Source organism: Ochotona curzoniae, unplaced genomic scaffold, assembly GCF_017591425.1.
Source record: "Ochotona curzoniae isolate NIBS_2020 unplaced genomic scaffold, NIBS_Ocur_1.0 scaffold_3835, whole genome shotgun sequence".
Taxonomy (NCBI): Eukaryota; Metazoa; Chordata; class Mammalia; order Lagomorpha; family Ochotonidae; genus Ochotona; species Ochotona curzoniae.
This window is the reverse complement of record NW_024467114.1, coordinates 35,235,011-35,248,593: the sequence shown is the minus strand read 5'-3', so window position 1 is coordinate 35,248,593 and position 13,583 is coordinate 35,235,011. Positions and strand designations below refer to the sequence as shown.

Genomic DNA, 13,583 nt, shown 5'->3' with positions numbered 1-13,583 from the left:
AGGAGATCGTCTCACACAGATCTCTTTATTTTTAATATAAAAATGTGGTTTTATTTAGGTAATTTAAATACACAGCTATAGGTGGTTCTTTAAAATACTGCATTCTAGTCACAATAATATCACATTATCCAAGGGAGATCATCACTGAAACATCAAAAAAAAATTCTAGGCAAGAAAATACAAATATTCCTTAAGTTTAATTTTTTAAGAATATTTGGATGAATATTCATGATATTCTACTTAAAAGATACTATTATATATAAAAATCAGATTTTTAAGTACAGTTTAACATCTGGAGGAAAATATCTGATTCTCTCAGAATGCTGGAAAGCTCTTTTTTAAATGAAGTTTTTTGTTTCTGTAACATTCTTTGCATATTATCTTTAAGAAAATTTTGGCCAAAATCATAGGTTTATAAGTTTCCATTTTTCTGCTTTATTATTATTATTATCAACCATGGTACAGCTTTGTAAATATAGGAATAAAAATAAATTCTTTAAACTATCCCCAGACAGTACCCTATTTTCCCTATAAGGCATTTCACAGTACCATCTATTGGATAGTTCATATAACTACAGGAACAGTCCAGTCCAGAGCTCTTTGAAATGTTGTAATAGGTATAAAATGCATCTAGAGTCACTCTTGAATCTGAATTTTACGCAACTTGGACACCATCTGTGTCACCTTAGCATTACACAACTGAAAATCAATTTTATTAACTTGACATACTAAAATTCAGTTATCACGAGTAATGAATGACTTACAAATTAAACTTTCTTACCCCACATTGATTATAATTTGTATTGGATATCTGTATCAATCGCTAATGGACGCTCTTCTTGACTCAGCAAAGCTAGTGATCACGGCTATAAGGGACCTTATCCACGCAGCATTTATTGAACAACTTTGGTGGATCAAAACCTGAGTGGGCCCTCGTGACAGAGAGATCATACCTCTACCGCGGTGACAGGAATGATGGTGACACTGCTGAAGGAGTAGAAGTAACAGTTTCAGAAACAGATCTAAGCCAGTTCCTGCTAGATTGAGCAGGAGGCCACTGCAGGCCCTCCAAGTGGAAAGGTGCAAAGTGGAGCTGAAGATTGCATGCAGTTCTCACAGAAATGTTCAGAGATGGAAGTTGCAGTCATGTCGTTGAATGGGATAATTTAGGAAGAGCATAGCAAGAAAGAATAGAGGTAAAAACGTTGACCTCATTTATATTTCAGAAAGGATGGAGGTCTGGGAATATAGTGATATTGACCAAGCATGGCTGTTATGCTGAAAAAAAAAAAAAAGTAGCTAGAAGACATCACAGGATGCCGCCTGGAGTGTGTCCAACAATGCAGGCTCTTCAGAAGTGAGCACATCTGGAGGGGTTTTCTAAATCCTGGCGGTAACCTAAGCACATCTGGGCTGTCAGGCTGCAGCATTTACCCTCGGCTGCCAGGAGTGTTCACTCCTGAGCGCCTCCTGAAAGCTTGGCTGCTAGTTAATGATGCCGGTTCTCGTGTGGGATAGCCACTCCACGCAGCTTGGAAACAGGTCCCTTCCATTAAGGAAAACCCCACTATGGGATATTTGTCCCAAAGCCTCCAGGAATCACCATCATTTAGACTAACAATCAACAACAAAGGCTACCTTTGCAGGGGGAATTAATCCTTGAACAGCCAGTGGCAGTTGAGACCATCTCGATTTGGTTGCATGCAATGTACAGAAATTTGGACAAGGGTTTCCTCCACTAAGTGCTGTTGGAGATGAGCATTTTCCTGTTCCTCTCCCAATGTTGTGATGGTACAAGCAGAAGTATTAGCACAGGCAGTTATAGATTTGGGAGTTATTCAGCCACGATTTGTGGCTATTTAGTCTCATTAGTTTTACACAACTCTGCCACCCTGGGTATTATAATGTTCTAAGTTTTAACCAAAATGGAAGGAAAACTCAATCTCATTGTTGATCATTTAGGTTTCATGCAAGATTTTACACACCTTTATTATATCTTATCTACTAACATTAATTTTATGAAACTAGTTTGCTTGGGGAGGTTATCATGGTTATCCTGACCTTGATGTATATGTTTAATTTAAAACTATTAAAACAAAACATTTGATAGCTTACATCTGCCAACATTTCTTTGGCCTTTCCTCTTCTAGGAAAAAGGCACGGAAATATTGCCAAAGCTAAAATAAATTCTTTGATCTATGTTTGCCTTATTTTTTTAAAATATGTATGACATAGGATTGAACTTTGGATAGGCTCAGCACCATGGATGCTCCGCCAGGTGTGAAATGTCCTGATTTCATAGATTCTATCAGTACATGCAGTTTCATATACCTTTGGACATTCTGCCAATCCTCAATATCGTATAGCACCACTAACTAATTGTTTTACTCTTATCACTGCAGCTTGAATAACATAAAATGCTTTGAGGTTTTTGTTTATTAGATATTGCCTTGTTATTCTCCTTTTCAGAGTTTTATGATTTATTTATGCACATTTATGCCTCTAGGAAAATCATGGCATCATGGAGTCCAAAAATACTGCAAGGAAATAAATCAATTAATGTAAAGAGATGTAGAGATTTTTTTTTATTCCATTTGATTTTCTCCAGCGTAATGAAGACTTACTAAAGCATTTTAATTTTATTTACTTATTTGGGGTTAGAGATAACTTGGTCTTTTTCTACCCGGTTGCCATGCTTTGTCCTGTAGGAGATATGCTTAATCCCTGTGTCTCAAAGGCAGGTTTAGCTGTTCTCAGTGTTGATGTTGGTCTATTGTGGTTCTGATGTTTTTAGTTTCTCTTTTAACTATATTTTTCTCAATCCTGTCTTAGTTCAACAGCACTTCCTTTGGATCAGTGCAGTATAAATTGGGTGTTTTCCTTGTTATCCCTGGAACTGCAAAGCAATTGCTAGTTGACATTTTCTTCAGATGCGTGCAATGAATCTTCCTGCATGGTAACTATCTAACTTGCCCCTTCCTTCCCTTTTAGTTGTACAGTTGCTATTTTCCATATGCAACAGCTCTACCCTTTATGTGAAAATGAACACTTGCCAGTCAGGATTTACCTCTGATACAGAGAAGCAAAATCAAAGGTGACTGACAACTTACACAAAACAAAAGACACTACACTCAGGTTCCAATAAAATACTCCTTTAAATTAGCAATAGCAAAATTATGCTTTTATTTACTTATTTATTTATTTATTTTGCCTTATCACTAAATAATTAAGAAACCTGAAGAAATTTTGTAAAGTAGCTGTGTTAACATGTTAGGCCACTGTGACATGCATGTCAAAACTCCCATTTCATCTCTGCCCACAATTAGAGCAAGTTTATCTTGCTGTGTATTATGTACAAAACTTCCTGAACTATTGTTGGCTATGACTTGCAAAACAACTTGAATAATCCACTTACAAATTGCATAGGCCCACTTTCAAATCAGAGACATATATGAAATCATTTTATTTGAGTCTATTTTAAGGTTGCTGATAATTAATTTTAAGATAGCTGGTTATTAATTTTAATCCCTCTTTAGAAAATATCCATGTATTGCTACAAATTTTAGATTTCCATTAGATTTTTGAACTCCAAATTCATGTTCGGGTGTAGCCTTTTGTTCTGGCCTATATATACCTAAATATAAGATAAATAGATTTTCTTTAAAAAAATCATAATTCTCCTGGGTGCAGCTATCTTTAGGTGTAAATATCAAAGTAAAGAGCATATTTACAGCTTTATGAAAAAGTAAACTTCCAGGAGCTGGTGTTGGGCCATAGAATGCTGATTCTACTCGTTATGCCTGTATGCTGTGAGGACACGGTTCTGGCCTGAACACTTTCTGTCTAGCTCCGTGCTAAGCACCAGGGAAGGAAGTGGACAGCTGGCCAGGTGCCTGGTCTCCTGCCACCCACATGGAGACCCGGATCCAGGTTGCGATGCCTGACTTTGCTACGCTCAGCCCTAGGTCTTGAGTAAACTTACAAATAGAAGATTCTCTCTCTTCCTCACCCTCTCTAACTCTCTCAATGTTTTTCTATTTCTCTCTGGACTCTGCCTTTCAAATAAATTTAAAAAAAAGAAACGTTGAATCTCATTCTATTCATTTTGCTATAAGCACAGCAATTTAGCCATAGCATATCCAGTTTTTCTATTCCTTTATAATTATAAATTAACATTGCATGTATATAGTACTAATAAGCCACCTGAAGTGAGAAAAGGAAACAAATAAATGACTCCATAAACCATTGATGTGATTAATTGCCAGTGATTGAATTTGCTATCCCTTTTCAAAGTGTTTTGGCATGTGTAACATGCCACGCCAGAATAGATACACTGCGTTTTATAAACGTTATAGCATACTAGAGCTTAATACATTCCCCTCCTGGAACTTGAATCAGATTTTCATTTTACACATTAAAAAACTAAATAAAAAAAAAGCAGTTACCCTTTATGAATAATACCGTGAAACTGAGACTGAATTAGATTCTCAAAATATGGGAAAAATGAGATTCCTTTTTGCCTATCATTACTATGATGACAATTATGAATTGACCTATACTGAATATTAATTAAATGAATATTAAGTAATGACACTGATGAAACATTTATTGAGACTGACAATGTGCTTCATCCCCAATCTTTCAAGAAAAAATTACATCGGCACAAAGTTTTCATAGGTTTCAAGAAAATGGTGAGGACTTAAAAAATAAGTTTGTGGAAGAAACATATCACCAAAAAAAAAAAAGTATGCATGTATTTCAAAAGTTTGGTTCTAAAATAAACTTCATTCCACTTTTCTGCAAACTTCGCAGTACTCTCGTGGTTGACTGCAGTAACTGTGGTAAAAGTTAGAGAGGTAAATGGAAGGGAAAATGAAGCAGCCAGAATCACGTAACCTAAAAATTGGAGCTCTTCGCAGAGACACAACCTCATTCCAGTGTTCACACCTCCTTTCCCACCCGCCAGGCTTCTGCAAGTTCTATCACTATGCTGGGAGACAACGTGGCAGAGAATTCAAAATTAAAATTTCAAAATCACAGACAGTTCAGGCCCCTGGCTCCCTTCTTGAACTGGCTTAAGTTTAGCGGTGTTGAACTCTTGATGGTTGGAGATGAATCCAGAGGAACGTCCGTCGAGGGCGGAGGAGGGGACGACCAGGGAGAGACCCGGGACTTGACTCCGTAGCAGACCTCCTGACACTGCCGAGGAGTCGGCGAGACACATGCTCAGAGGGAAGATGTCGCACATTCTATGCTATTTAAGATGCAATCATCGTATTTACAATGCATAATTTAGGAGGATTTTTTAAATTGTGGGAGAGTAGGCAGCATGGAAAGAAGAGGAGCAGCTAATGGGACATATGGCTCTCTCAGGGTGTTACCAGGAGGGCTACGCTCGTGGCTGCTTCAGCAACACCACGCCGTGGCCAAGTTCTGAGTTAGAGTGAAGAAGAGAGAGAGAGAGGTAGAAATGGGGCAATTGGAATCAGATGGAAAGACAATTTTTAGAATTTATACTTTCCAAATAGCTCTGTTTCCTCTCTGTGAGGTAGCAAGCTTCACTATTTATCTTGTTGGCATTTGTATTAACTCTATTCTTCAAAACTTAATAGGATATGAAAACAAGTATTACATAGAGAGCACACTGCATTTGTTCCCAAAGGGCAACGAGCCACACACATTCTTGTTTTATGACCGATTACTTCATGCTAACAGATATAACTTCTATTCTACTGATATACTTGTTTCAAAATGACATAAGATAATAAAAAAATAATTTTGAAAGTTTACATAATTAATCACTCACTGCCAAACAGATTTCCTGTTTAGCAAGGATTTCAACCACTGTTCTTGATTTGGTAGTAATTGTATTGCACAGAACTAAAAAAAAAATGTAATATTCATTTTTGGAAAAAAAATAGCACAATATAAAAAGCATGGTACTTTGCACCATCAATTAGAGAGTAACCTATTTTTGTAGAGATGTTCACTAAGGTGTTATTTATAATAAGAAAACAAGGAGTTGGGAGTTAGCTGATACAGTTGCTTTTTCATCTAAATGATGGTAAGGTACTTTAATGAGATGCAATCATTCATAATTATGTTTTACACTATATATAAATATAAAAAACTTAAATGCTATAAGTTTAAATAATTTAAGCATTAAAATAGAATTCCAAGTGACACTATCAGCTTATTACAAAAGTGTCAAAAAGTTTTAAAAAGTCAAGGGCATAATCTTAACAAAGATTCTGTTTGTATAGAGATATGATGTATTGATATAACAATGCTAGATTGTTACTACTGTTTTCACTTTGTATTATTTAAAGTGTTTTTATTTAATGGTTTATTATTATTTGGAATGCGCTTCTAAATTCTTACATAATACAAGAATGGTAATATTAATGGTATTGACTAAATATACACTAAATAGAATGCACAATTCTAGCCAATTTTCAGAAACGAATTCTTCCAGTTCCATTTTTCAATTGGAATTCAGAGGGACAAATTGTCAACTTGCCTCATACCAGGCAACAAGTGCCGAAGCTGAGACTAAAATAGGAGACTCATGAGGGGTGTTCTAAAGGGGCTGATCTGATTCTTCCTCCCATGTACAATATGTAGAGAATCCGTTTGCATTTTATGAAATGTTAGCTTCTTACTTGTCTTCAGTATTCTGCTGTGTCATGCTGGGTTATCTGCTGATACTTCAACATGCATCTTCCTGAGGAGTGATAATGGGGGCGGAATAGCTGACGATTGTAGGTTATGTGTCTGTATAATATCTGATATCTGTTTCCATCTATTCTTCATCTTTGGGGATTGGATAACCTGGTCACCATGGCCTGAGGTAACCTAAACTCTTATATGTTAGACAACAGGTACTTTAAAGGAAGCAATGAAGGAAAGTAAACAAAGAAAGGGTAGATGACGATGGAGGGAGAGGAAAAGGGAGAAATGAGAAAGAAACCAAGATGATAAATTGGCAGGGAAGGAGTGAGCTGGTGCTGCATACACGGGATAGAAAACCAGCTTACACTGGATATCAATACTGTCCTTACAGAGACTTTCAAGACCTAGTGACAACAAATTCTATATGAACAATAAATATTCCTCTTTCTCACAACTTCAATTTTAATGATCAACAAACTAACAGTAAATTTAATTCATTAACTTTAAGAACACCGAGTTAACACAGAAAACTTACGGAAAGACCCTGTGCTTTAGGGAACAAGAACATTGTTTTAAGTCATATTATAAATTAATTATGCAAAGAGAAAACTTAATTAAAATGTTACATTAAATCTAATAGAAATGGCTTCATGATTTTCTGCTCCACTTGCTCCTTCAAATGTAAATTTGAAATGAGACTTATGACAGGTCCTCACTAAACTTGAGGGAGCTGAATTAGTTGTTCTCACAGACTTAAAGATCGGAGACCTAAAAGATGAGGAGAAAAGGGATCTGGAGACCGGCCAATGGCTACAAAAGACAGTCAGATGGGAAACCAGGCAGTTATGAGCTAGAACACAGCGCAGCACTGGCAGCTTGCATATTTCACCACAGATGGAAGAAAGGATTTTGAAAATTCCCAGGACAAAGGAATGATGAGTTTGAGCTGCTGGATGTACTGATTACCCTGATTTGATCATCACACATTGTACAGGTGCATCAAAATATTACATGGCACCTCAGGAGTAGGTGGAATCACCATGTTTCCGTTAGAAGATGTAAAGTTTAAAAAGTAATGAGAAATAACATGTGATTTTTTTCAAGCTATATGGCAAATTGTCTTTAGTTGATGATGGCAGAATTAATTGGATTACGATCCTCACTGAAGATCCACTGTAAAAACAAGAACATTCCTACAGAGCCAGGTTATTATTCTATCTTGGAAAAAAAGAATTCAAACTGTATATCATCATGCTCCAGAAGTTGTGAAATGCACACTTGCCTCTGACATGACTGTAAGAGCAGACGGGATTCTAGCAGCTTCGTCCACATAATACTGTGACCCCACCCACGTATGGACCATCACAAAACAGCAAACAAGGATTGCTATAGTGAAGAGAGATCTACCAGGACACACACACACACACACACACACACACACACGTAAATAATATGGGCACCAGAACCACAGTCAGATGTGGGCATGGATTTGCTCTAAGCTTTGTAAACTCAGAAAATAATGGCTCATCTGTCCCCAAAGGCTACAGACCTAGAGACCCAGAGCTGGGGGTGGGGGGCGATTTCTGAAGGACAATGGAGAACACTTCCAGGTACCTTTTAGGGAAAGGTTACAAGAGGATTTCATATAATTATTGTTGACAAATATCTTTTAAATACTGACAATGCTGAATTTTAACGCAGATCTCACATGGGTTAAAATAACAGACAACTCATCTTGGGTAAAAAGAAAAACCTTGGAACACATTTGAGTGGGTAGCTTGTATGCTAATCAGCCCATGTCCCATAAAAGGGAGTAAGTTTTATGCAATATCACTTCATCTGAGAGTAGACATAGTGATGTCATGAGTGTCATTGTAGCATGACCTAAGAATACATTGCTTTTTTTTAAGAAAAATTACTTTAAGAATGTAGTTCCTAATGAATTCTTGTCAAGAATTCTTGGCACGTGCTATGACTATTATTAGGGAAGAGTCAAGTTGGTGGCTTTTTTTTTTTTTTTTAGAAATTAAGTTGCTTATCTGAAACCCAGATTGAATAGCTGCAAAATGTAGGATTCATCATCCTTTTGTTTGTAGGCAGAATAATTCCTGGAAGACAGCTAACATTTGTAAATAGTTATGAATCCTCCTCGACACGGCAGCAAATGGATTATGGCTACAATATGAGCTAATGGGTAAAAAACCCACAGTAAATGTTTTAAACACCTATCAGTCATATATACATATATACAAAGGTTTCAGAATGAGAGAGAGAGAGACTCTTCTGTGATGCTTCTGCTTCATTCACCAAATGTCCCAAGGACAAGGACAGGGTAGATGCAGGAGCTGGGAATTGATTTTGCTTTCCTATTTGGGCAGTAGGAACTCAATTATTTGAGACATCTCCCACAGGGAGCTGGAGTAGTTCATTGGCAATGGGAATCGCAATCAGTCATTGACTATGTGGCTACATCCTCGTTCTGTTCAGGGAATTTTATACAAATTGTTTCTCAAATGAATTTTAGCCAATGCAAGCATTTTTTTTAAATGTATTTGTTTGCGTATTTACTTTTTCCAGAGCAAGTGAGACAGAGAGTTCTTGTCTACTGGTTCACATGCCACCTTCCAACGATGGCTAGTAGTGCTGGGCTGAACTGAGAAGTCAAATTCACAGGTGAGTGTCAATACTTGAACCTTGTGCACCCCCGTGCAAAGCCTGAACTAACAGGGTACTGGGATCAGGAACCAAGATTAGTGTACTGAATGAAATTAAACCAATGTGAGATATGAGAGTCTAGAGTCTTAGTTCTCACCTTAATTTGTAGGTTAAGCAATAACACCCACTGGAGGCTTTTGAAATCATACTTGAAAATCTGCCATTCAGTGAGTGGAGATGTTATTTTTCTGATTTTCATAAAAAAAGAGCTTTTTAACCCTGGGGTAGTAGCCTAGCAGCTGAAGTCCTCGCTTTGCACATACCGGGATCCCATATGGTCACTGCTTCTAATGCTGATTATTCCGCTTCCCATCCAGCTCCCTGCTGGTGGCCTGGGAAAGCAGTCAAGGATGGCACAAAGCCTTGGGAACCCGGACCTGCATGGGAGATCCAGAAGAGGCTCTGGGTTCCTGGCTTTGGATTGGCACAGCTTTGATCATTGCGGCCGCTTGAGGAGTGAATCATCAGAGGAAAGATCTTTCTCTCTGTCTCTCTTCTCTGTATATATCTGCCTTTCCAATTAAAAAAAAATGAGCTATATTGCCTGAATCGTTATCTTGAAGTGAAGAATAAGTGTCAGTAATGATGGGAAGCCTGAGGGGAAATGCATTATTTGTAACATTTTATTTTCATCTATTTGAGACAAGCAGAGTGAGAGAGAATTTTCCCCATATGTGGGTTCATTCTCCAAATGCCTACAGCAGGCAGGTTTTGATCAGGCCAAGGCCAGTAGCCAGTAAATCTATCCTGGGCCATATCCTCTGCCTGGTAAGGCACGTGAGCTGGAATTTGGATCTAAAACAAAACGGCCAGGACCAGAACTGACATCCCGACATGAGCTGCAGGTGTGCAGGTCTGCCGTGTCCCAGTCCCCTCCCCGCTCATGAATTTTGGATGGCGCCAAAAAAGATGTTCTGAGACATTCAGAAGTTGACCTTTGGCTCGTCATTATAATCATAGTGATGAGCGTCAACCTGGAATTAAGGATGCCATGGTATTGCAGTAACCAGCCCCTGACCGCAGAGTCAAAGGTAAAGAGAAACTCCGTAAAACTAGACATTGGAAGTGTTGTCTTTCACACTTCCTAGGGTGTGGCGGAGGTAACTGCCAGATTTCGGTGACTTGATTTGACTGATTTTCAATTGTTCTTGTTCTTCTTAGAGAACATTTAAACAAAAAGTGGGAGTGGTTTTTTTTTTTCAATAAGAAAACTATTGAAGGGTAAGAAAAATATGATTAGTGAGAAATAATGATCCTTTAGAAAGAGGTTAAAACTTTAATAACACCATGTGGAATCATTCCCAGGAAGTTGCTGAAAGTTGAAATGTTGCAAAAGCTCACATCCTACCAGTTGGCGTGCACTCAACCATTCTGGAGCAGAACAACTTTGTTCATTTGTTCAAAGTATGAATGTTTCAACAGTTGACGGATGTCATTGTTCTATGGTATGTGGATCCATTAGTCAAGCAAACTAAATATTATTTATTCCAAGCAGAAAATTATATAAAATTTCTCTTAAAAATTAAAACTATTGCAGTCAAGCTGAGAGGAGGAGGAAAGACTGAGCTCCCATCCACTGGTTCATTTCCCGACCTTGTACCACCCATGTGTTGGCTGTCTAGAATGGATCCTCTCTTCTTATTTGCAATCATCCTGTATTCTTTGATCAAGGCAGCTTCCTTTTTCCCAGGTGGCTGCCGCAGAACTTTTCCTTCATGCTCCAACTTCTTGCACCTGCCCTGAGCCATGCATGCATTTCAAAGACTCATGTACTAAGCAATTCCCCTATTGGACACTTGGTTGGCTGCCTTTACCTCACTGGGAGATAAACTCTACAACAACGAAGAATAGTTCTTGCATTTCTTTACCTCTCATCCTGTAGACTATTTGACACAAACTAGACAGTGGATATTACTTACTGAATGCATTGCTAATACCTTTGCATAGTACCTGGTATCTCCTGTTTTTTAATTAAAGAAAAGCTACTGCAAGCATTTTGATAATAATAGTTAGGACCTCTAGGTTGCATCTTTGCAGAGCTTGGATTCAGAATAGAAGGACAACTTGAAAATGAACTAGCATAGTAATGAATGAACTAAATAAACAAAATCCTAATGGAAAGGAACGTTAAGTGTGTTAGTTGTGACATGTAGGGGTAGAATTCAGTGACACACCGACAAGAGAACCAAACTGGAGGAAGCACCCAGAGAAAGAGCCATTGGACAAGAAGAGCAGGCATTTGTGCATAGCAAGTGTTGATATTACCACAGAATGGCAAGGCAGCAAAAACCAACAACCAAATCCTAGAGGTGTGGCAGTATCTAACAATTGAAGCCTTCAGAAGCAAGTGTCTGAATAGCAATGAGTTGGCAAGATTTTGGAAGAAAAGACTATTCAGACAACATACTTTCTTTGCCTTTGTTTCTCTCGAGAGAAGTGACAGGGCAATTGAAATAATCTACTTCCTGTTTGACCTCACGTGACCAGGGCTGTCATATGGGGCTCAAGGAAGGAGTCTCCCAACTGCCTGAATGTGCAAGGGATTCTGCCATGGTGGTGGGGGGCGGGATGCTGAAACACATTCCTTTTTCGAGTAAAATATGAGACCAAACTTGCAAGCTAACTATGACATACTACACATTTAAAGAAGAATCAAGAATGCGGAAACTCTGTAAGTCCTTCTTCTTTCAGTCCACACTCCAGAAAGAATAAGATGACACAAAATCCATCTAAAATGTAACATCTTTTAATATGGTGCTCATTAGTTTTAATTAATTGTATTTACTACCAGATGTCTAATGCGTCTTAAAGGGAATTTAGGATCTGTTGTTGTTCCTCAGCAATACAGAGGAATAATTTTGTTCTGTATTTCTGCAGTACAGAAAGGAAGAGCTGTTAACAATTTTGCTAGATACAGGCATTTTTGAAAACAAGCAGTATTTAACAGATAACTATAAAATGAATCGTAAGTGGGTGTAAATCGAGTAGTTTGATTAATTTCTAGGATGACCTTTAGAAACGTATTTGTCTAACATTTCTTAGATGTTCTATTTTCATTCTTTCAGACTAAGCTTACAAGTATTTTATTTGCATGTTGATTTTACAAATGAAAAGTGCTTTACGGATATAAAACAGTCTTGCATAAAAACGTTCACTTCAGAGACAATTTAGATTTTAAGTATGTTCTTTGGATGCTTGCTTTTATTATTTCCAGGGTTATATTACTTGTGTATTTTTCACTTCTATGCCTATTGTAAGTTACTGAATTGAGTATTTATTTCGAAGGCAAATTGATTGCTCAATTAAAGAAAAAACAGACAAAAAACGACTAAAGGTTGTTGTTTTTCTCCCAAAGGTCATGTCATCATTTTAAGTTGCCGTAACCTGCATGACAGACCTCAGCCCTGCAGCTATATAATCTGCATATCCAACAAAGCTGCCAAAGAGAAAAACAGTGATTGGCTCGGTGACACAGCCTGTGCCAGCTTCAGGAGCGCCCACCTGGCTGGAAGATGCTGGGACAAGGATGGCAGAGGCCACTCAGTGGGCAGTCCTGAGGAGCACTGCCAGGAGCCCAGAGGGGCATGACGCAGCCCAGGGGCGTGGCCTGTGAAACGAGGGGGCGTTGCCCTCCCCGTGATGGGCGTGGCCTGCAGCCCTTAGAGGCGTGGCCGGCGGGCCGGGGGCGTGGCCTGCAGCCCCGAGGGGTGTAGCACTCCAGGGAGGAGGGGGCACTCACCAGCACCACGGGGCAAATGGTCGTGGGAGGTAAGATGTGATCCTTCAGAGGGCCGCAGTCACACTCTGGCTTGAGGTGAGACGCGCACTTGTTATGCAGCTGGAAAAGAGGGACGATGGTGTCAGACTCAGCAGGGCAGCAACAGGACGCACACTGCCCACGCACTAGGGGATGCCCAGGAGGATACTGGGATGCCAAAGGGAGTCACTCCGTTTACCTTTACATCACCACCCAAACTCACCCTGTCTCAATTTCTGCGACCAAGCCTCCATGTTGTCCATGCAACTCAACTGCTTACACTAGAAACACACTTTATGTTTTAGATGGAAAAACCACAATTTCTTGGGCTAACCTGAGTCCTTGCCTGCTACAGGCTTCTATCTGCCTGTCTGTCAGCAGAATCTGGAGACGCAGCCCTGTGGATGCCTTTTTTTTTTTTTTTGACCCTTCTGTTTTC

The 13,583-nt window shown here is 38.7% G+C and overlaps 1 protein-coding gene across 8 annotated transcripts in view; it reads right to left on the bottom strand.

Annotated features, from left to right (window-relative positions):
• Window positions 1-13,583, bottom strand: part of DGKB (diacylglycerol kinase beta) — a 566,350-nt gene that overhangs the window by 397,833 nt on the left and 154,934 nt on the right. For 6 of the 8 annotated variants that reach the window (XM_040964636.1, XM_040964637.1, XM_040964640.1 and 3 more), the window contains one exon: window positions 13,127-13,225. In XM_040964636.1, coding sequence (XP_040820570.1) covers window positions 13,127-13,225 — 99 coding nt within the window. Of the gene's footprint in view, window positions 1-13,122; window positions 13,226-13,583 lie in introns of all 8 variants that reach the window. The other 2 variants (XM_040964642.1, XM_040964643.1) reach the window with 1 other exon arrangement.